The sequence below is a fragment of the Chiloscyllium plagiosum genome, chromosome 1 (genome assembly GCF_004010195.1).
Source record: "Chiloscyllium plagiosum isolate BGI_BamShark_2017 chromosome 1, ASM401019v2, whole genome shotgun sequence".
NCBI classification, from domain to species: domain Eukaryota; kingdom Metazoa; phylum Chordata; class Chondrichthyes; order Orectolobiformes; family Hemiscylliidae; genus Chiloscyllium; species Chiloscyllium plagiosum.
Genome location: NC_057710.1, coordinates 121,868,878 through 121,894,071, shown reverse-complemented (window position 1 = coordinate 121,894,071; position 25,194 = coordinate 121,868,878). Strand labels below are relative to the sequence as shown.

The 25,194-nt window shown below is 39.1% G+C and overlaps 1 protein-coding gene across 5 annotated transcripts in view; it reads left to right on the top strand.

Moving 5' to 3' along the window:
• ptpn13 (protein tyrosine phosphatase non-receptor type 13) overlaps window positions 1–25,194 on the top strand; it is a 263,474-nt gene that overhangs the window by 155,896 nt on the left and 82,384 nt on the right. For all 5 annotated transcript variants that reach the window (XM_043695955.1, XM_043695937.1, XM_043695928.1 and 2 more), the window contains 7 exons: window positions 1,656–1,741; window positions 3,651–3,834; window positions 7,162–7,373; window positions 11,640–11,735; window positions 18,371–18,765; window positions 22,633–22,843; window positions 24,345–24,503. In XM_043695955.1, coding sequence (XP_043551890.1) covers window positions 1,656–1,741; window positions 3,651–3,834; window positions 7,162–7,373; window positions 11,640–11,735; window positions 18,371–18,765; window positions 22,633–22,843; window positions 24,345–24,503 — 1,343 coding nt within the window. The remainder of the gene's footprint in view (window positions 1–1,655; window positions 1,742–3,650; window positions 3,835–7,161; window positions 7,374–11,639; window positions 11,736–18,370; window positions 18,766–22,632; window positions 22,844–24,344; window positions 24,504–25,194) is intronic.

Here is a 25,194-nt window from a genome sequence, read left to right as displayed (position 1 = left end):
AACAGCTAGATCTCTCTGTACTGCCCCTTTACCTAAATTGATTCCATTGAGGTCGTAATCTGCCTTCCTGTTCTTGCCACCAAAGTGGATAACCATACATTTATCCACATTAAACTGCATCTGCCATGCATCTGCCCACTCACCTAACTTGTCCAGGTCACCCTGTAATCTCCTCATCCTCATCACATTTCACCCTGCCACCCAGCTTAGTATCATCAGCAAATTTGCTAATGTTATTGCTGATACCATCTTCTATATCATTAACTTGCCTCCGCTGCTTCCTACAGCTTTGTAGTGACAAAGGCTTCAGAATGGAATAGCAAGAGGGAGGAAGCAAGAGAAGCTGCAAGTGGAAAGGATGGAGCAGAGAGGTGCTGAAGTGATTGGGGAGCAGGATGGGTGGTGAGGGGATCAGTAGGAGAGTGGGAGAGGCCATTCTAAAGTGGAACCAGTGGGGACGATATGACACTATATTGGCCTGGCACAAAACAATCCTAAAAGAGAAATCCCAATGCTTGGTGCACATACTGACTCCATTGTATCTCGTGTTGAAGTCGGACAATTTATTGAATGCTATAAATGCATAGAATGGATATTTTAACCATATATCTTTTGCTCAATGATTACACCTTCACTTCCAAGTCAGAAGCACATCAAGTCATCCTTCATTCCTAGGACTTGAGCAAGATACTTCACTGTAGTACTGAGGGAGTATTGTAATTTAATGCGTGATGTAGGCAGTTAACCCATGCTCAGTCTGGCCCTTGGAAAATTCTGCAGTGCTATTTCAAGGAAGAACAGTGAATTCTTCTCATGTCCTATCTTAGCTAAATTTTTAATCATTCTTTTTATCTCTCTTACTTTATTTCATATGTGTAAAATTCAAATGTATAGACTCCTCTCCCCTTCAGAAATGATCAACAAAATTCAATGGGTTTGACAACAATTTCTTCCTTTTTGAAATCTGAAGTTCATTACATGTATTTACAATGAAGCCCCATGTAACATTGTTAATAGAGATGATGGCCTGGAAATTCTGACTCACTGTGCGGTGAAATGAGCGAGTGCTTTTCTGACCTGCTTCTGGAATTTGATGTGGATTGTGGTTGCACTGTGATTCCACCTGTGTTCTTTATAGCTGCTGTTTTCTGATATTGGCATAATGTGGAATGCTGCCATCCACCTTCCTTTCTTCCATAACATCAAATGCCATGTGGTGGGAGTATCCCCAAGCTAGCTCAGAAATTCCACCGGTTGTGCCTTTCTAATGCCTTGCCAGTTACAAACTAGCGTGAGTTCTGTTGAAGTCTGAAAATTTGCAAACCTTTACCAGGTAAAGGCAACCAATTCCTCCCAGTTCTTGATGGAACAGCTGCTGCTGACATGATCTTGTTCCATGAGCAGCCCATCCTTTCTTTGGAATTGATCTCATTGCCTGTCCGTTTGATAGCGAGCCTAGACTTGTTTGCTCAGGCAGACTTTGTTAACAGTTTTATAGTAATTTTGGGGTAGTGATTTAACAGGATTATCTTTGTAATGGCAGATTGTTTACTTTGGCACAAGTTCAGCAGTCACTCATTGCCATATAACAGTAGAAGATCCAAGTTCAGTTTTATTCCTTGCTTTTCACTAAACATTTACTGACTCACTTTTAGGTGACCGCGTTCTTTCTGTGAATGGAATCTGTCTGGAAGGTGCAACTCATAAGCAGGCTGTGGAGACTCTAAGGAGCACAGGACAAGTATGTACAACCCCATTTCAGCCACTATAATTTAATCTGTAACTGAAGATAAAATAAACTATCCTGATTATTGGGCAGCATTTGAGCTCCTGATTCTGATAGTGGACAGTTATCAAAGATTGCAAAGAGATCTTGATCAATTGGGTCAATGGGCTGAGAAGTGGAGGATGGAGTGCAATTTGAATAAATTCAAGGTATTGCATTTTGGTAAAACAAAGAAAGACGGGACTTATGCAGTTAATAATAGGACCCAGCGTACTGTTGTAGAAGAACATAGAGACCTGGGAGTGGATAATTCAGGTACGTAATTCTTTGAAATGTGCGTCAAAGGTAAACAGAATGGTTAAGAAAGCATTTAGCTTGCTTGCCTTCATTGCTCAGACTTTCAAGAAAAGGAGTTGGGACAGGTCATGCTGAGTTTGGACAGAATGTTGGTGAGGCCTCCTCTGGAGTACTCTGCAGTTCAGATCGTCCTGCTATACCAAGAATATTATTACTTTGGAGAGGGTTCAGAAAAGATTTACTGGGATGTTGCCAGGAATGGAGGGTTTGAGGTATAAAAATAGGCTGGCTTGGCTGGGAATTTTTTCACTGGTTCACTGGTGTTTGAGGGGTGACCTTATTGAGGTTTATAAAACCATCAGTGGCATAAATAAGGGTCTTTTCCCTAGGGTGGAGGAGTTCAAAACTAGGGAGCATACTTTTAAGATGAGGTGAAAATTTTAAAAGGGACCTCAGGTGCAACCTTTTTACAGAGGTATGTGGAATGAATTGCCAGAGGAAGTGGTGAATGCAGGTGTAGTTACAATGCTTAAAGGATATTTGAATAAGTTCTTGAATAGGAAACATTTGAAGGGATATGGGCCAAATGGAGGCAGTGAGACAGGTTAGTTTGGGGGCATGGTTGATGTGGACTAGTTGGACCAAAGGGTCTGTTTCTGTTCTATATGACTCCCTATGACTCTAGCAGCCTAATTTTCTGCAGCATGATGAGTCATTAGAACTGACTCTTATCAAAGTGTAATACTGTGTCACTAATTACTTATTTAAAAAGCAGTGGTCCCCATGAATATCTGACTAAGAAGCTTGCAAGATAAATAAATGTTGATTATTATGCAGCACATTGATATTTCATATGACTGGAACTTTTGTGAAAACCTTTTTAAAGTCTTAGCTATGGTACTTATTTTCTCAGGAAGTATTCTTTGTGCACATTCTTTTGAAGCATTGTGAATTTTGGGTTCAGATCACCGTTTCTAATTTTATATTTTGTATTCCTGTATAATTTACATTACTGGTTGATTCCGATTTTTCTGCACAAATATTGTCAATTTAGACACTAAGAGTTTTAAAAATGTGTTCGCGGGATGTGGTGTTGTTGGCTGTGACTGCATTTGGTACCCATCCCTAATTGCCCTTAAGAAGGTTCTTGAATCATTGCAATCCATGTATTGTAAGTAGATTAACAGTGCTTCTCGGAAGCGTTTTACTGTTTTGTCTTGCAAGCCCTACAGAGGTAGTTATACTTTCTGACATCCTTTGTTCTCTTTCTTCATTGTTATTAAGTGGTGTGCTTTAAATCAAACTACTGTTCAGGCAGCCTGAAGTATGACATTTTGTTTAGAGTTTTCACTTGGTGACTGCAAAGCTCCTTGCCTTTTCAAACATTTAACATTGTATTCCAATGAACCAGAATATATTGCAACTTTATAGAAACCCTATTTTCAGATGATGTATCCAACTGTTTGAAGTCAATTGACAGTACTAACTATACGTGGAGTGGTGAGCACAAAGTAAGGGTAGAAGCAAGCTCTATAACCAACAGAATTGTTAAATTCTCTTGTCACACTTATGAATGCATTGAAGTTCAATTTTAATCAAAATGTACTTAGCATATCCTTCTCTCCAGGTTGTCAATCTGCTAGTGGAGAAGGGGCAGCTTCCTGCAGCCAGCGTTCATGCTCCTGTCACACCACAGTGCACACCACCTTGTGCAGCCAATCAAAGCACATCATGTGAATCAGCTGACAAACAAGAAGTAGTCCCAGAAATCATGTCCTCAAATGCCAAAGATTGTACTTCCATCAATGATGGTAAGGAGCTGTGATGTTTAAGATTGTTGAGACATAACTAAACTGTAAGCAACACTCGTAGGCACCCCTAATTGTTCAGATTTTTTCCAAAAAGACAGCTAAACCATAGTCAACAAGAATAGTCTCTGGCCCCTACTGTATTGTGTCCTGTAGCTGATTCAAGTGGAATGCCACTTTGGTCACTACGTTTGGCTTAGGAAGAGAAAATTAGCTTGGAATATGGCTCTTGAAAATGGAAAATTTCATGCTGGTGCAATAAAGTGATACTTTACTGAGGCTAAGTTTAAAAATATGCTTTTAAGGAAGCAAGCATGTTTTTCCATTGTATCAGACATTTTAAGAGAATTTTTTCCACACATCTCAATCCCAAGAGAAAATTATTTTTGAAGTTGTCCTGTTCCATGAGTTCACTTTCCTGTGATGTTTCTATTATTTGATCACAATAAAACGTACAAACTGAAGAATTATATTTAGCATGTAATGCCAGTTTTTTGAACTGCCACATACAGTTGCTGCTATTTTGTAGACTCTACTGGAGCTGTTTGAATAGTGACTGGATTAGAGAGGTTCTTTTCATCATGTCAATTGTGGAGAAGAATCCTGGAGGAGAGGGCTCCTCAGCTCCATCTTCCATTTCTGAAAAGAAAACCTTATTGGGCCTTGGGTGGATTTTGCATGTTCACTCCATATCAATGTGAGTTTCTGCCAGGTGTTCTGGTTTCCTCCCACAATCCAAAGGATGTGTATATTAGATGAATTGACCATGCTAAATTGTCCCATTGTGTCCAGGATGTGCAGGCTAAGTGGGTTAGACATTGGAAATCCAAGGTTATTGGGGATAGGGTGGGTTGAGGTGGGATGCTCTTTGGAGCGTCAGTACAGTCTTGGCGAGCAGAATGGCCTCTTTCTGCATTGTGGGAATTCTCTGGTTTTATGAGTTCAGGGTGAAACCTATTCTTGTGAAATTGATTGAAGGAATGTCTCAATATTGTATTTCCTGAACAATCTGTCTGCAAAGACACCAGAGAAAACCGTGAGTATTGGATGCCACATTTCACAATGTCAGAGATAGAGATTTTAGAACATCCTACACTTGCCTTCAAGAATAGCCATTGACCAAAGTGATGTTTTGCAGAAAACCAATCTCTGCAGTGGAGTGTGTGTGTGTATACCACTATTATTTTATATCATTTGTGTTCAACAGATATATTTCCATTCACACCAACTCTCGACATACCTTTGTTTCTTTACTTGTTTCACAATCACTTCCTTTGTCTTGCACCAAGAAACCTATGGTTTTTTAATTTCACCTGAGCACTGTCCTATCACAGACTGTTCCTTTTTTTTGTATTTGGCACCATTCCTTCTTTCACTTGGTCAAAACCATTTCCAACTTTTCCCAGCTTTACTAAACAGTCATTGTTATGAACCATTGGCAGAACTTTACTGGCAATGAGACAGCAGCTTGCGTGGCAGGTGGGGGTCGAATGTCAAAGAGCTGGAATAGGATGGGTTCCTGATGTGTTCACATTGCTGGAGAGGTTTTCCAGTGGCAGGGATGACAGTAACGTGGCTGCCTTCTGACCAGGGATGAGTAGCCAACTTAAGTAAAGGCCCAGTTTAAAAAGTAATTTCCCTGATCTACCAAGGTTTTGCACATGGCATACAAACATCTCTCTGGATGGAGAGACAACCAGATGAATTAAATAGCTTCAGCATGAGGAGCAAGAGTTATCATTGCTGGTTCAGGATTAAAATGATAAGCCCCTAATGATTTTCTATCATTTGTGTTCAACAGATATATTTCCATTTACACCAACTCTCGACATACCTTTGTTTCTTTACTTGTTTCACAATCCCTTCCTTCACCTTGACTGAACAGGAGTTTACCCCATATCTGCCATTTGGGTTTTTATCCTAGCCACTAAGGCTAGCCTACTTGGCCTTATCAATGTTCTTTGGAGAAGGAACTCTTCCATTGTTACCTGGTCTGGCCTACATGTGACTCCAGACCCACAGCAATGTAGTTGGTACTTAACTGCCCTCTGGGTAATTAGGGATGGACAGTAAATGCTTGTCTAGGTAGTAATGCCTCCATCCCATGAATGAATTTAAAAAACAAAGACTGTACCACCCCTGTAAGGATATCTCGAAATGGTATATGGATTTTGAAGTGACGTTTGACAAGGATCATGCATTAGCCTTGTCAGCAATTTGAAGCTGACGGGATAAAAGAAGTAATTACAGTGAGGATACAAAATAGTCTAAAGGATAAAAAACAGAATTATAATGAATGACTGTTTGAGGAAATGCTACTTCAGTCAAAAAAATTAAGTGTTTTACTACTTGGACTAATGCTGTCTATGCTATATATTAATGAGTTGAACTTGGGATTACAGGACTCAATTTCAAAGTTTGAACATGGCTTGAAATTTATGCGATAAAGAGGGAGGATGTTAGTTTGATAGCATACAAAATAATGCAGGCTGGTGGAATGGGTGGAAAATTTGGAGCTGAAATTGACAGCAAACTAATGTAAGGTGGTACACTGTGGAAGGATGAATGAGGAGAGATAGTTCAAGCTCAGTCGTACAGTTCTGAAGTATGTGAGAGAACTGGGGAGCATTTAGGCACAAATCTTTGAATCTGGCCAGTCATGTTATAATGGAAAATGAAGACATGAGCATACATGGAGTACAAAAACCAGGAAATTTGAGAAACTCAAACAAAACAACAGCGTGGCCTCTGCTGGGGTATTGTTTACATTCTGGATGTCACATTTTGGGAAGAATGTGAAGGCTTTGGAGGAAGTAAAAAATAAATTTACTTGAATGGTTCTCAGTGATGAGATTATAAATTGGCGAAGCTGGAGTTGTTGATAGAAAAAATATTAGAAGAGGTTTTTATGGAACTGTTTAAATCATGAAATATTTAATTAATGTATGTGAGGAGACATTGTTTCCAGTCGCTGAAGGGCTGATCACTAAAGATATACATTTATGATGATTGACAGGGGACTAGAGGCAACTCGAAGGAAAAAAAATTATACAGTGATGGTTTAGAATTTGGAATGCACTGCTTAGTTGGCTGTGGGTGAAGATACAAAAAATGGCCTTCCGATGGATCTCTGATAAAATACCTGAAGAAAACAGCACAGGCGTGGGACTAAAGGGATTGCTTCTGAAAGAGCAGGATCAGACCTGAATGACATTTTAATATGTGTTGTTTTTTAATTATATGACTATTGTCCATTCTGTTTAGTTCACTCTGCAAAATGATATATTGAATCATTTCAAATAAAAAATATTTTTCATTCTTCTTTTACAGGTGACATATTTAAAGTGAAGTTAATAAAAAATTCCTCTGGATTGGGTTTTAGTTTTACTGAAGGCAATGACGGATTTCCTGAACACAATGGAAATGCAGTAAAAATAAAGAAACTATTTGCTGGCCAGCCAGCGGCAGAGAGTGGGAAGATTAATGTTGGAGATGTGATAATGCAGGTGAATGACATCTCTTTGAAAGGGCTGTCAAAACAGGTACGTTACACTGGAAATAATATAGTTTATTGTATAAACTAATTTTTGAATAATGTAAATAATTTGCTGCGAAACTGTATCAATGTATTTTGAATAGAATTGTAGAAGTATTTAATTTATCAGTGAATGACCTGGAAATCACCTGAATATGCATGTTAATTAAAGACCTGTGAGCAGAGTCAAATCTTGTCAGTTTAATTCTGTAATTGAAAGAAATGCTCCTAATATTTTATTGGATTAGACTGTACAGTGTTTATTGCTTGTAATAGGGCTTCATTTTTGTTCATTCATTTGATTTGTGCATTGTTGGCTGGGTCTGCATTTTTTTAGCCATGCATAATTGCCCTTGAAAAGATGCAGCCAAAGTCCTTGGGATGTAGGCACACCAACCGTGCTATTCAGGAGAAGGTTTTTCAGGGTTTTAACCCAGAGATAGTACGTTTCCAAGTCAGGATGATGTGTGGCATGGAGAGTAACTTGCAGGTTGTAGTGTTCCCATGTGTCTAAAGTTTCTGGGTTTGGAAGATGCTATTGAAGGAATAGGAAGTCTAGTAATTTTTTTTAAACACAGGATTATCATAAAGCATGACAAACTTTCTCACAAGCTCTGACTCACCCGCCCCTGGATTACAATTCAAATGTCAAGACATTGTTACTCAGACTGACTTCATTTGATCTGGAGATTGTCCTCTCCCGCCCCAGGCTACTAAAGCTAAGGTCCTACCAGCTGCTCACAGCCTACTTCTGTTACCTTACTCTCCATGAGTAGCACCTTCCTGATAAACCCAAGGTTTCTTTTTTTCCCAATTGGATTTATTTATTCTTATCTATTTTACCTTTCCTTCTCTATTTTCTTCTGATGTATGTTCACGATCCCAGTATCAACCGTCTCCTGGCTCTAGCTGACCCCCTTGTCACCCTGGGCAGTCTCTTTGTCTAAAACTCCTTCCTATTCATTCTGTTTGAAAGCACTCAACTTTTTAACTAGTCACCATCCTCCTCTGACTCACTGACCATTTTGTTACATTGAACAATTCATCCTTTGACTCCTTTAATTCCCTCCAACTAAAAGTGTCCTGCGACTTTCCACATGGATTCTCACTGTGTCAGCATTTCTGTAAAATGTTGTACGTGCCCATCTTACTCGGATCCCTTATGTCAGTCCATTTTCTCTCACATTGAGTGTGTTGGCGCTGATTTGTCTATTTGTCCTGAACTGGAAAATGTCATATTTACCTCCAATTTCCATTGTTCCCTTTCCTTTACATAGACCATCTTCAAATTGTCTTAACATCTATTACTCTGCTTTGCTATCTCTATTATAGAGATGGGCTTGCAGCCAATATCTGTTATAAACCCACTGACACTCATGTCACCCTAGATTACATTTCTTACCATCCTGTTTTCTATAAATGCTAAGCCTGTTTGCTTGGATTCTCCATTTCCATGGTATCTGTTGTCACCACTGCTTCCTGTTTCTTCAATAAAGTGGATGAACATGGTTTTTTTTTTCCTCATCCTCACCCCACTAACCTTCTACATCCAGAATGCCACCATTCTTCTTCCCTCTCACCATTCTGAAGTGACCATTCCCTCCACAACATACTGCTTTGCGCCTCCATCATTCAACACCCAACTCCTTTTCCAACAGCACCCTAACATGAAAGTGAAAAAGATACAACAAAAGTCCCCTTAACGGCTCCCCTTCTTCTCTACAGGGGATCATACATTCCTTTCAAGCAAAACAATTATTTATTTGCTCCATTTTCAATTTAGAATGCTGCACTTTCTGCACATGATATGGTTTTCTACGTCTTCAAGAATAATTGCATATTGTCTGACCACTTTATTAAATACCTCCATTCAATCTGTGAGTGTGACTAAGCTTTCAATAATTTGGCCTTTTAATTCTGTGTCCCGCTCACCACTCTATCTTCTACATTGCTCCAATGAGGCTCAAAATATCCTTGAGAAATAGAGTTTCAATTTTCAATTAGGCACTTTCCCAACCCCCATCAATCCTCTGCTCCAAATCCTAATAGATACCTTAATGTCAGATAGTCACATCAGGTCAGTCATCAATCGTTAGTTCTGATATGACCAAATGAAGCAAAACCAAGCTTCACAATGCCTAGCAATCATGTCAAAATGCCACAGGATCAGCTTCTACATGAATGTTTATTGCGCTGAACCCCCTCCATAGCTTCTAACGACAACTCAGGTGTTTCCATGCTCTTAAATATTTGTCAAATCTCCAAGCTTTCCATGACTGAAATTTTTCACATCTTTTGTCCCTTTAAGACTCAACTATTCCAATTCCATTCATAGAATCATAGAGTCCTACAGCACAGAGACAGGTCCCTTGGCCCAAACTGGTCCATGCTAATCCCATTTCCCTGAAGTGGGCCCATATCCTTCTAATCCTGTCCTATCCATGTATTTGTCCAATTGCCTTTTAAATGTTGTTAACATATCCACCTCAGCCACTTCCACTGGCAGCTTATTCCATATGCGTACCACCCTCTGTGTAAAAAAAAAAGTTGCTTCTTAGGTTCCCTTTTGTTCTTTCCCTCTAACCTTAAACTGATGCCCTCTAGTCCTCGATTCCCCAACCTTGGGAAAAAGACTGAGTGCATTCACCCTATCCATGCCTCTCATGATCTTATACACCTCTATAAGGTCCCCCCATAGTGTCTGAAGATAAAGATCCTAGCTTGTCCAACCTCTCCCTTTAACTGTGACCATTGAGTCCAGGCCACATCATTATAAATTTCTTCTGCATTCTTTATAGTTTAATAACATAAGCAAGGTGACCAAAACTGAACACAATACAGTACTCAGAGTGCTGCCTCACCAATGTCCTGTATAACTGCAACATAATTTCCCAACTTTGTAATCAGTGCCCTGACTGATGAAGGCCAGTGTGCCAAAAGCCTCCTTCATTGCCCATTCCTTTTTAAATGTCAAGGTATCTGAAATTCTAACTCATGTCTTGTCCTGTAGTAACTTCTATCATCGACATTCTCATGAATACGTATTTATCTGCCCACCTCTCAGTATGCTGATTTTAATGGTATTGGTCAGTCCCATGTCTGGAAGCTCCCCCATACCAATATGACTCTTCAAAAACTCATTATTCTGATGCTGACTTTCTCTCTTTGTCCAATGACTTTTTCCTTGAATTTCGCTTTTAGAATTCCCTTTCAAAAAAATTCTACCTTCTTTTAACTATTCTTTCAAAACCCAGCTTGTCATCAAGCTCTTTATCACCACAGTAATGTCATTTTTCCTGGTTCAGCAACCAGAGTCAAAACGAATGGCGCTGGAAAAAAAAAAGCAGATCAGGCAGCATCCTGATGAGGGGCTTATGCCCAAAATGTTGACACTCCTGGTCTTTGGATGCTGCCTGGCTGACTGTGCTTTTCCAGCGCCATACTTTTTGACTCTGACTCTCCAGTATCTGCAGTCCTCACTTTCTCCAGGTTCAGCACACGCATCCATTTTCTGTGCCCAGCTGTGAAACACCTTTAGACATTTCTCATATTGAATATGTTTCAATTAGAAAGCTTAAATTAAAACTTCCATTTGAATAGTTGCCTTTTGAAGATATTAAAAAGTACCTTTTTTGAAAAATTCCTTTTAAATATTAATGATAATCTGAAAAAAATGCCTGTAAACTGCAACAGCTCATGGAGTTGCTCCTCCAGCATCGTTATTTTACTCTGTTCAGTCAGTTTTCAGCTGGATACGTAGTCAAGCTGTGTGCTTTCTCTGTTCTTTAAAAAATGATTCATGAAAGGAAATGAATAACTATAATGTAATGACTGGATTCAGATGGTCTTTAGAAATGCAGCGAACTTTGTTCTTCTAAGTTAGAACAGGCCTTATTTTCAGAGTTCTGGAATGTGTAAATGCTTTGTACCAAGTATTGAATGTGCATGTCATGTTTGAACTAGCATTTCTAAGATTAGTAAAAGCATAGACATTGTGTCATCTCACATGATGTGTTTTGCTAAATTCCCAATCTCTATAATCACTAGTAGAGAAAAAAAACTATCTCAGTATAGCATTTTAAAACAGATCTAGTTTGAGGGAATAAGCATGGTGGGGTACTGATCATTTCTTTTTCCATGTGGATGCTCAGAGTGCTGTTGAGGCAATAGTGTGTAGAATAGCAGAAACTCATTTCTAATGTTGATTTATGCATATTTGTTTACTTAACTCATTGGTTATAACTCAGACTTTCATGTTTTCCTTTTTTTGTAGGAAATAGTGTCTGTTCTCAGGCGGACATCTCAGGAGGTCACTCTGTTACTTTACAGACTCAAATCTGGTGTGTCAGCAGATATTGGTTCCCCTTTGGTGAGTTATGTTAATAGAAACATGGCTCTGGGTTTCAGGACTGGTCATCCAAAACTCTGCTGTCCATGTTCTACTAAGTGTTCAATTCTGATCATCCATCACACCCCTCCTTGTTAATTTCCCAAATGTTTTATGGTACTAGCTCTGTGGTTTCTCTTCTTATCAGGTATCCTCCAAACTGCAAAACCCCTGCCAAAAAAACTTTGCATTCCTTTATCTCTGACTTCTTTTGTACCCCAGCCCTTTGCTTCACTGTCAGTTACCACGCCTTCAACTGTTTAGATCCTAATCCTTGTATGCCCTTGCTAGGCTTCTCTCTGTCATCTCCTTTAAGACTCAAATCTAAAATGAAACATTCAGTCACCCTTCCTAATATCTGATTTGGCTTAGCATCGATTTTTGGCCAATTAAGGCTTCTTGATGAACCTTGGTACATTTTTTCAATATGAGCGCACTTACAATAGGGTGAGTTGATTTGAAAAACTAAGAAGTTAAATTACAGTAGATCATAATAGAAAATTTACAATTCAGAAATGCCATGCAGAAGATGATGTGGATGATGTGTAGTGGTAATGTCATTGGATGAGTAATCTGGAGCCACAAACCAAAGTTCTGCAAACATAGGTTCGAATCCCATGATGACCTCTTATGAAATTTGAAATCAATAAATAGTCCAGAATTGACTGTTATTCTAATGGTGACTAGTTAACCATTTGCAATTGCTATTAAAACCTATATACTTCCCATTGGGAAGGAAATCTGTTTTCATTACATGATCTGGATTACATACAACTCCAGACACACAACAAGTGTTTCTTAACTGCCCTTTAAATTGGCCTAGCAAGTTACTACCTAGCTTGTTTCAGAACATTATAAAGTCAAAAGAAAAAAAATTAAATTGAATGGCGCCCAAGCACCAGAAATGGTGAATACAGCATGTTTCACCCTGCAAATATTCAGTAACTTAGAGTCATAGAGATGTACAGCATGGAAATAGACCCTTCAGTCCAACTCATCCATGCCGACCAGATGGACCATTTGCCAGCACTTGGTCCATATCCCTCTAAAACCTTCCTATTCATTTACCCATCCAGATGCCTTTTAAATGGTGTAATTATACCAGCATCCACCACTTCCTCTGGCAGTTAATTTCATATGTACACCACCCTCTGCGTGAAAAAGCTGCCCCTTAGTTCCCTTTTAAATCTTACCCCTCTCAATCTTAACCTATGCCTTTTAGTTCTGGGCTCTCTCAAACCAGGGAAAACTCTTTGTCTAGTTACCCTATCCATGCCTCTCATGATTTTATAAACCTTAATAAGGCCACCCCTCAGCCTCTGCGCTCCAGGGAAAACTGCTCGGTCTCTCCCTATAGCTCAAATCCACCAACCCTGGCAACATCCATGTGAATCTTTTCATGTTTCACAACATCCATCCTCTAGGAGGGAGACCAGAACTGCACATAATATTCCAACATTGGTCTAATCAATGTCCTGTACAGCCGCAGCATGACCTTCTAATTCCTATACTCAATACTCTGATCAATAAAGGAAAGCATACTTATGCACCTTCTTCACTATCCTGGCTATCTGTGATTCCACTTTCAATGAGCTATCAACCTGCACTCCAAGGTCTTTTTGAACCTTACCATTAAGTGTATAAGTCCTGCCCTGATTTGCCTTTCCAAAATGCAGCTCCTCACATTTATCTAAATTAACCTCCATCTGCCAATCCTCAACCCATTCCTCATCTGGTCAAGATCCCATTGTACTCTGAGGTAACCTCTTTCGCTGTCCACTACACCTCCAATTTTGGTGTCATCTGCAAACTTACTAATGATACCTCCTATGTTCACATCCAAATCATTTCTATAAATGACGAAAAGCAATGGACCCAGCACCGATCCTTGTGGCAAACCACTGGTCACAGGTCTCCAGTCTGAAAAGCAATCCTCCACCACCACCCTCTGGTCTTCTACCTTCGAGCCAGTTCTGAATTCGTGGCTAGTTCTCCCTGTGTTCCATGTGGCAAATTAGGAAGCTGTCCCACAGATGGTTGAGCAGCATAGACATGACTTATGGATTCATCCCTTACAGACCATGTCCCAGACACCCATCATCCCATCACCAGAGATGGTGGCACAATGGGATACAGCTGGAAGGAGTTACCTTGAGAGTTCTCAGTATTAACTCTGGATCCCATGGTCTGATGGCATCAGGGCAAACATGACTGGGGTAACCTCTGCCCCTCTATTATATGAGCCAATGCCCCTGCATGTTGGATACCTCTTGGAGGAAGCTCTGAGTGTTTCAAGGCACAGACTCTACTCCAGGTGCGGGACTTCACTGTCCCTCACCAAGAGTGACTCAATAGCACCATCACTGATCTAAGATCTGCAGTCCTGCTGGATCCATTAGAAATGCATGTGGGCAATGAAACAACTAGCAGGAGCGTGCACATATATCTCCACCTTCAATACTGAGTAAACCTAGTGCATCAGTGCAAAAGATGAAGATGAAGTTGTGCATCCTTTTTCAGCCAGAAGCATCTCTGTAAGATTTTGAGGACTTGGCAGCAGAGATGCCAGTGTTCAACCAAATAAATTATTTTCCCCTGAGGTAAAGAAATGGCTGAAAGCACTGGACACCACAAAGGATGTAGACCCCGACAACATTCCGAATATCGTATTAAAAACTTGTGCTCCAGACTTAATCACTCCCCTGGCGAAGTTGTTCTAGTACAACACAACACAACAGTGTGGCCAGTCCTGACAAATCCAACCAGACTCATTACCAGACACGATAATAGGTCATCAATGTACTATTTACAAAAGGCACTGCAGTAACCTGACAGTAACTCCTTCAGCAGTACTTTCCAAATTCCTGCCTAGAGGTCACAAGGGCAGCTGATGCATGGTACCACCGTCATGTGCAAGTTCTCCTCCTGACCACACTAACTGGACTTGGAACTATGTCACCATTCCTTAGCTGTCATAACCATAGAATACCCTTCCTAACAGCACTGTGGGTGAACCGACACCCTATGTACTATAGCAGTTCAAAACAAAAAGAGAACCACCACCTTTTCCAGGGTAATTTAGGGATTGGCAATGAATACTGGCTTAGCCAGTAGCTCACAACTCCCATGGACAAATCAAAAACAACAAGTATCATCTTGCTTATGGAAGCTATTCATGTTTATTTTTAAAAGACCAAGCTAGTTCAGGTGGAGACAGCAATCTAATCTTGTCTTTCTGTGCAAGCTATAAACTTTTATTCTTTATAAATATATCCCAACTTCCATATTGAATTAAATATCATTTTTTGTTGAATGGCTTTTAACCCCCCCCCCCGCATTATCCATCTGACATTTAAATGAATTGTAAAATGAATGTAGATTTTCACTACAACTGTCATAAAACATATTAAAATTAGGGTTCCTTTTGAGATAAGTGTAATAGATAAGAAATTAACTGTTTATTTAATTCAGCACTGATACTTGAGCTTGGAAAGACAATCCATAAGTATTCATTGTTTTTAACTATTTTTTAGAAAGTGGAAACCTTACCAATCCTTTTAGCTTCTGAATAAAACCCAATTTAGTACGTCTAGCACAACAGCACATGTTTCTGCTTGATTGCGAGTGATTTTATAGCACTGAGTCACTGCTAACCACAAAGCACATCAAAAGGCTTAACTGCACTTCAAAACTGTTATTTATTTATACTCCAATTCTGTAGGTATTTCATTCTGTTTAATGAGGAATAATAGTACTCCTAAGTTTTATATGGAACCCCTTGTGCTGAACCTGGAGTTGTATGCACAGTATGACATTGTGTTTCTTTCTGTTAATCCCCAGTCTTTCATTCCTGTAACCTATCATTTTGTTATAATGATGAAATTTACGTTGTACTCTCAGTTGGATTCTGTTTATTCTAAAACTGGTAAATTATGTTCTTTTGCTTGCCAGGGTATCTTGCAAGGCAGTGCTCATCTCAGCATTTCCGTGTAATGTTAAATTAAAATTAGTAGGTATATTTTTACCCCTTCAGTCAAAAATTAGGAACAAATAATGTAATGAATCATGTCAGAGTTAGTAAGAAGGAAAAAATGGATGCAAGACAACAGGAGATCAGAAGAAACAGGAATAGATTGGAACTATATCTTGGCAATTGATCAAACTCAAATACAACTTGCTTTCCTCAACTTTTTTGTATCCATTTCTTGGATAGGCCTGGAAAGAATATTGAAGCCAGTCACTCCCACAGCTACATTGACTACCCTTCCTCACATGCTGCTTCCTGTTCTATTATGAGTTTCTATGCTTATCCTACATCTGATCTGATGTTTCTGACCCTGTTGTTCTTTCAGAAGTACCCGACCTGCTGATTATTTCCAGTATTTTCTGTTTTTCTCTAGCTTTGTAACGTCTGAAGCATAGTTTTTAACATATGCAAATTTTCTGGTGAGAAATTAGATATCCAGGCAATAGTATTGTTTCTCTGTTAAGTATTGACGTGCATTCAGTTTGCCATAGGAATGGTAGAATGGAAAAAGTATAATTTTCCTTTGAAAGTGTGATACTATAATCCTAGATCCTAATATTTAGCGGGAATTGGGAAGAGTTGTAATAATATGGGCACCAAAGAACAGAAATCCTGTCAGGTTTGAGGGTAGAACCTAGTTATAATTTTATTGTTCCTCTTCACACACAACAGTTGCCCAAATTGACATGCTGCCAAGCTAGAGGGCACAGGGAGTAGTATTTGACAATCGAGAGAGAGAGAGAGAGAGGTGGGAATCATGTGACTGGGACTTGGTAAAGGGTAAAGCAACAAGAGAGAAGAGAGCAAGAAATCAGAGCTGATAGAGGTGGGGAGAATGGGAAGAAGATGGTGATTGAGAACGGAAATGGGAAAATAGGGGAAGCCAAAGCTTTGCCTGAATGTGAGGAGGGGTTCCTTCAGCTCCTTCTAGTCTGTAAAAGGAAAACAACTTTAGCAGGCACCTCCTGTCACCCTGGTTTCCTGAACTTTGTGAAACCCGATCGCAATCATTAGGGTCATGATAGCAAACGTCTTTTCCCTACACTTGGGGGATTGAAAAGTAGGGACCCTATTTTTAAGGTGAGAGGAGAAAGATTTAAAACGGACTCGAGGGGCAGCTTTTTCACACAGAGGGTGGTTCAAATGTGGAATGAACTGCCAGAGGAAGTGGTAGATGTCGGTACAGTTACCGTGTTTATAAGACATTTGGACAGTTACATGAATAGGAAAGGTTTAGAGGGGAATGGGCCAAATGCAGAAGGTGGGACTAGTTTAGTTTGGAAACTTGGTTAGCATAGACTCGTTGGACCAAAGGGTCTGTTTCCGTGTTGAATGACTCTGACTCCATAACTAAAATTAAAAACATCAGGCTCCTAGTTCCACTGTGGCTGCCACATTTATGTGAGTTAATGAAGTGTCCCATTACTGTGAGGTTTGCATGGCATGTAATCTACCACCATGAACATGATAGCAGGTACACATGCATTAGGTTGGGATTAGTTCAGTCACTGTACACTCCCTCACCCCCACCCCCAACCAAACCCTTTACACTCTCTTGCTCATCACAGGGTTGATCAATATCAAAGAGTTCTTTCAGTTTTCCTTCCTTTAAATTACTTGGTATGCCATCCACTCTATTAATGTTAGATGTATTTTTTCTAGACCTCACCAACTGATCATTGGCAGACATTCAACAATGGTTCAATGGCAATGCTTCTTGCAATTTTCCCTCTTCAATGCAGCGTTTGTTGATCAGAGCCAAGTGCCTCACGACAACAGTGTTATAAAACCAGTGGCTCGCTCGTCTGAGAATTCCCATTTTGCAAAGTCATGTACTGGTTCCGCAAGCTGCTCCAGTTTATTTTCCTCATTTGTAATTGATTCTGAAGTCTTATTAACTTTTGCATTCTGTGTTTATATTCCTTCTACATTTTTGTATCCCAGTTGTTTGTTTCTTTGGCATTAAATTTGTACTTTAGCTTTTTTGTTTCAGATCTATTGGTCTTTGTGGTTGTCCCAAAGATCATCGATCCTGCACTATCTTCTTCCTAAAGATAGTACAGTCAGAATTGTTTCTTCTTCAGTAATAAAGACAAAAAGGAACTGACTTACTGTGCAGGCAGCATTTGTGGATAGAAACAGAATCAGTATTTCAAATTGAGATGTCTTTTTATTAGTGTGAAAATTCATCTCGAACTGAAACTTTAATCTTGTTTCACTCCACAGATGCTGCCTGACCTGCTGAATATTACCATAATTTTTTAAATTTCTGATTTCCAGTAGCCACAGTAATTTGCTTTTACTTTATCAGTAGTCCTTTATCATTGTTCTTTAGGATAGTCATTTCACAATTGAAGGTTTAATACAGATTGAACAGTTTCCATTACAATTGTATTCATGAAGCATTTGGCATTATACAAAGGAGTTTTCTGCTTTTCAACTGCAGTAGATGTTCATAAATGATAATTATGCATCAACATAATTTTAAGAAAATTCAGTCCCTTAAAAACAAAGCTTCAGGTCATGCAGCAGTTGGAAGATTTTTAAAAGTTGTATAATTTGATTAAAGGACAATCTGTCATTATTACAGAGTGTACGTGATTCCCAGACAAATGAGGCTTACAGAAGTAAATTACAGAAACAGAGCTTGGACAACTTGCTGATATCTGGAAAGATGAATACCAGTATTGTGGATGAAGAAGATGTAGAAGTTGAAAGGGAACTTCAAAATCCAAGAGATAGTTATCGGGACTGCTCAAATGCTGATGATGTGGACAAGTGTCCCATATTGAAAGATCATGTCGCCAAGTGTTCCATGTTAAAAGATGAGTTCAGTAACAAAAAAATGACAACCATTAGTCAATTGCCTGGGAATGCAACGTCTTTCTCCAGCAGCCAGTACAAAATGCCATCCCGCCAGGAAGAAACCTTTCAAAATATTTACTTTTCTCCACAAGAATCTTCTAGACATGAGCTAATTAACAGGTTGGTTTTGATAGATTAAATTAAATCGATGTTTTAAGCTCCTTCAAAAAATTCTCTTCTGTTTTTATTAAATGATCAGCTTCTATGGTGGTTGAAAAGCAATAGGAATTTATTGTTTCTTTGATATAATGACTGATAATCCTTTCAAGGACAAAAATAATGACCAGTGTTTATGTAGTAAAAATCCCATTTCATAAAAGCATTATCAAAGGAAAATTGACACCAATCTCCATGAGCTATTACAGCAGATGACCAGCAGCTTTAATGATGTCTTATTGAAGGTCAGAGAAATTTATGCAAGTAATACCAAAGCTTAGGGCCTTAGCAGCTGATGGCATGGCTTCCACTTGTGCAGTAAGTGAAATCAAAGGTGCTCAGAAAACCAAGTTTTGATTTTTCTTTCCCATGAAATATTAGCATCACTGGCAAGGCAGCATTTGTCACTCATCCCTAACTTCCTTTGAGATGATAATAGTGAGCCACTTGAACTGATGTCGTCCATCTGGTTCATCTTGCATACTTTTGGGGAGTTCCAAGCTTTAGACCCAGCGACAATTTGTTTCAATTCAGGACAATGTGTGACTTGGTGGATACTTAAAACTGATAGTGTTCCGTGTGTAAACTGTCTCTGTCTTGTGCATCTGCTGTCAAAGAAACTGTGGCAACTTGCTGCAGTATATCTTACATGTTGTACGTATTGCTGCCGTGTGCACCAATGTTAGAAGATGTTAACATTTAAAAGGTGGGGAATGCAGTGTTAATTAAACGGGCTTTGTTTAAAATGGCGTTAACATTCTTGAATGTTGTTAGAGTTGCACTGTTCCAGGCACAGTCCTGACTTGTGCCTTGGAGGTAGTGCACAGCCTTTGTGAAGTCAGATGATGAGTTATGTACCTCAGAATTCCCAAGCTCTGACTTGTTCTTGTAGCTACAGTATTAAATGGCTGGACCTGTTTGGATTCTGTCAGTTATAAACCACCCCATCCTTCTAAATCCCAGAATGTTAATCGTAGGGGAATTTGACAATGATAATCCTATTGTAGGATTTTTCAATAGTCATTTTAATTTGATTAAGCAAGTGAGGAAAGACATTATATTTTATTTGAATGTAATTATTTTAAATACTTTTTGTAAAGAAGGAAATTCAGGCCAAAATTAAGGTAACTTTTGTTTTGGATTCACAGTTTTTATAGCTCCTGCTAATGTAAACTATGAATGCTTTAAGATAAAAAGCTTTTACTCAAATACACAGCTATGCTTCAAATTGGTTTAGTATTGTAACTTCAAATGTGTAATATGTACTTATAATACTTTTCTATGGTTACTTTGTGTTTTAATTTGCTTTCGGCATCAACAGTTATTACAGAGTCACACATGGTTCTTTCAATTGAAGGATAATGCACTGGTTTAGGGGAACTTCCAATTGCATCAATTGGGAGATTAGGGATGGTTGTTAGTCACTGAGATGCTACCTAGTATAAGTGGATGCATATATTGTTCTACTAGTACCATCTATCTTCATAAAGATCTATGGCATTGGTAAGCTATGCTGCTACAAAGAGGTATTCTTTCAAAGTGGGTATGTGAAAAAATGGACAAGGAGGCAGTAGGAAATAACATCACAAAGATGACCTTTGCTTTTAAAGAAACTAATCAGGAATTAAACAGATGCAACCTTGCCAAACCAAGATTGACCATAAACTGATCCTGCACGAATGAGCCAATTAGAGTTCTGAGTATGGTCAGATTCACAAGGGTTAATAACTGGGAATCCTTGGTGATTCAGTGCACAGAAGGAAAGCTGAAGACAAGGAGAATTTTATTCAACAGAATCAAACAAGAGACATGACAAAGTGGATCAAGTAATAATCACTGCTTTTGATAACTATTATTTCTTTTCGATGTATTATGTTGAGCAATGCTGCTTGGTTTGGACAGTCATTGTGGGTACGCATTTGGAAACTCACCTTGAATTTAAATTATGTTGCAAATAATAGTATTTATGATAAGTCCAGTGTTGATGGTAATGCTCCAACTTTATTGGTGATCTTATTCTGTTTTATATTCAGTTCATATGTTTGGTGGTTATTTTCCTTTGCTCCTCAAGGAAAAAATACCTAAAGTATTTCCATTTCCATGTCCAGATTCAGAGTTCTCTTCATGAGCCACAATATATCACAACTCCAAACTCAGAAAGATTTTGCCACTTCAAACCTTGCATTGTGATTTGTGTCATGTTCTTTGAGCTTTTGTTACGCACCACAAATTAAAAGAGTGAAGCTATGTCTACTTAATAATCTTGATGCCTTTGTGACCAATGGAGTGATGAATGGAATTTCTTGAATTTTCATTTAATTTGTTTCGAATTGAATCCTGTGCCCTGATGAACAGAAGGGGGTCTGGTAATCATGTGAAATTTTATCCAATCTCTTGTTATAATTTCTTTAAAACGAATCTCTGTGAAGTGCCATTAACATTTCCAGGCAACTCACTTGAGATTCTGCTATACCCCTATTGAAATTACAGCAGAAGATTGGAAACCCACATTTTAGTGCAGAATTCTTTTACTACCTCTCTACATTGTATAGGACCTTGATTTGTTTACAAGCATCCTGGTTCATTTTCTATGTTGCTTTACATCAACCTCCATCCATTTAAAGCTTACCTTTTCCAAAATGCAGTCTTTGCAGTTTGGTTTTTCTTTCTCATTAATTAAAGCAAATAACAAGTAGATTAGTGCTTTACAAAAACAGCATTAGTCAATCTTTCATGCCAGTTGAGATGATTGAGCAGGTAATCTGTTTTTGGTGGTTATAATGGTTGTTATAATTGTTGAAAAATTGGACTGGACAAAGCTTTTGGCATAAGATGTTTTATATCCATCTCAATAGGTGAATGGGTTTGCGTTTAGACATCTTGGGTAAAATGTGGCGGCTTTTACTATGCAGCATTCCCTCTCTACTGAAAGCTTATGCCTATATTATATGTCTAAATCTTCAAGCAGGGGTTGAGGCAAAACCCTTCTGAGTTAAGAGTATTTCTAATGAGATCATTAACCAGGGGTTCCATCTGCCCTTTTGGGTGAACCTAAGACCCCATGGTGATTTTTGAAAACGAAAGAGTTCTGTAGTTGTCCTCGCCAACTTCTACCAGTCAACCAATATCATTGATTAGAGTATCTCTCTGTTTATCTAATTACAGTTGTAAGGTCTTTGTTTTAATGCCTTCTACATTACCGCAGTGAAAGCGTTTCAAACATATTAAATTGGAATACTTTTTAGGATATGATCAACAGTGTTATGGAAGTGGAAGGTCCTTTTCTATATAAATCGAAAACTGTATTGTCACAATAAATTCCATTCTGTGCTGTGTAGAAAGTAATAAATAAAGGAAAAGGGATACTCTCATTCATGATTACACATATGCAAGGAATTCAGGTATAATCGGCATATGGAATAGACAGTATACTGGAGCTAACTTTATTATTGGGTTCAGATTTTTTCGACATGATGTTATCCATGAGGAAAATTGTCAGCTGTTTTATTGCAACGAAAGGAAACAGGTTACTTGGTGATGGAGAGGATATGGGGTCAGACAATATAATCACTTGATGAGTTCATGCTTCCATTACATGATTAGAAGGTTGTATTTAGTACAATGAATTAATATTCAGATTACCAATAGGAATTTCCACTGACTTGTGTCACCTTTCTTAAAGAAATTTAGCTGCTGGTAATCTATGCAGTTAAAAAAAATACATCTTAAAATACAAGGACATGTATTGTTTGGAAGAATGTAATGTGTTGATTTATATTTTTGTGTAACTTTACCCAGTTTAAGCTATTTATGATCCTACTTCTATTCCAGAAAGCCACCTTCACCAATGCTTCTCGACCATGCACCACAGCAAGGCTTTAAACTTCAACCTGTGGTTCCATCTCCTACTCCAGTAGATGCGAACTGCATTAGTTGCAGTTCAGCATCTGAAATGGATTCTTCAATCTCCGATACAATAGCCATTCCAGCACAGCATCAGGACAGCAAGAACCTTGAAGAGGAAGATTCTGAGTTACAGCCAGTAAATATCAATGACAGGTTACCTGTTAACATCTTTTTTGGCATGAGAATCATTTTGCAATAACGATTACAGTGGATTTAATTTGTAATTGATCAATTACCATCTTGCTGCTTGAACAGAGAATGAAAATCCATTGCACTTCAAATTTGATTACTCATTTAGGATCATGCCTTTCTGAGGCAGAAGGAGGCAATTTGGTTAATCATACCTGCGCTGGGTTATTAAGTGAGCATCGTAACTTAGTGCCATTTTCCAGTTTTGACCCCCACATTCTTGCACATTATTTTTATCCAAATAATCATCCAATGCTGTTTTAAATCCCCCATATTGAAGCTGTCTTCACCACACTTCCAGGCAGTGAATTTCATTTCCTATATACTCAGAGTGAATGGTTTTCTCACTTCATTCTTGCTTTTTTTGCGGATCACTCTAAATCTGACATTTCATTCTTGTTCCTTTAATGAACAGAACATATTCTCCTTATCTACTCTATCCAGTGCAGTCATGCTTTTGAAAGCCTCTATCAGATCTCCTCTCAGCCGCCTTCTTTCCAAGGAAGATCATCTGAACTCCTTCAGTCTATTCTCATTAGTGATGTTCCTCATCCTGGAATTATTATTGTAAACCACTTCTGCACACTCTCCAGTGTATTCACATCTTCCTATAATGTGGCACCCAGAACAATAGTCCAGCTGAGATCTTATTGCCACTTTGCTCTTGGACGCTATGCTTCTATGCACATATGCGCCCAGGTCCTTCTGCTACTGTACCTACCGCTCCCCCCACTTTAGAAAATGTACCCCTATTTTATATTGTCTTTCAACGTTCTTCCTACCACAATGAAACTGCATTGAAATTTATCTGCCTGCTACAGCAACTTGTGATTGCCATTCTGGAGTTCTACACTATTCTCATAGTTTGCAACTCTTCCAAGTTTAGTGTCATCTACAAACTTTGAAATTGCCCCCTGCACTCAAAATTTAGTTCATTGGGCCAAAGGCATTCTGTATATGTTCTGTTCTATCAGGAAAAGCAAAGGTCCAATATGACCCCTGGGAGCTCAGCTACTAACTTTCCTCCTGTCTGAAAAATATTGCTTTACTATTGCTTTCTTTTTTCTATCACCCAACCAGTTTTGTATCCACGTTGCTACTAACCCTTTTATTCCATGGCCTGGAACTTTGCTCACAGATCTGTTAAGTGGCACTATTCTAAATGACTTCTGAAAGTCCATGTATACTAAGAGCATTACCTTCCTCAAACCTTTCCACTATCTCTGCAAAATCTCCAAGTTAGTTAAACATGATTTCCTCTTTAGAAATCAATGTTAAATCTTCGTAATCAACCTACCTTTTCTCCATGCAACTATTCTATCTCAAATAATTGTCTAGATATTTCCTCACTGAAGTTAAACTAAGGTAGTTTAGTTAGATTTATTTCATTTAACACACAGGTAGTTTTTTTTGTGTGCTGCATAATCTAACATAGTCCTTTGCCATAGGAAGTGGAATTGCATGTTACTTTGAAGAAATCAGAAAAAGGGAGCCTGGGATTCACGGTGACAAAAGGAGACGCTAACATTGGTAGCTACATACATGACATTATCCAGGACCCTGCAAAAAGTGACGGAAGGCTAAGACCCGGTGACAGGTTGATAATGGTAAGTCCGATCAGAATACAAGTAATTTATTCTAAATTTGTATTAAAATAATAAGTCAAAAGCAAAGTACTGCGGATGCTGGAAATCTGGGATAAAAACAGATAGTGCTGGAACTATTCAGCAGGTCAGGACGGAGAAAAAGAGTAAATACTTCAAGTCCATGTCCATCACAATATGACCTAATGGATCATCTCCCAGACCGTCCATAACCTCATCACCTCGGGGGATCTCCCATCCACCGCCTCCAACCTCATAGTCCCACAACCCCACACCGCCCGCTTCTACCTCCTGCCCAAAATCCACAAACCTGACTGCCCCAGCCGACCCATTGTCTCCGCCTGCTCCTGCCCCACCGAACTCATCTCCGCATACCTTGACACCGTCCTGTCCCCCTTAGTCCAAGAACTCCCCACCTACGTTCGGGACACCACCCATGCCCTCCACCTGCTCCATGATTTTCGCTTCCCCGGTCCCCAACGCCTTATTTTCACCATGGACATCCAGTCCCTGTACACCTCCATCCCCCATCACAAAGGACTCGAAGCCCTCCGCTCCTCCCTTTCCCGCCGTACCGACCAGTACCCTTCCACTGACACCCTCCTTCGACTGACTGAACTAGTCCTCACCCTGAACAACTTCTCTTTCCAATCCTCCCACTTCCTCCAAACGAAAGGAATAGCCATGGGCACCC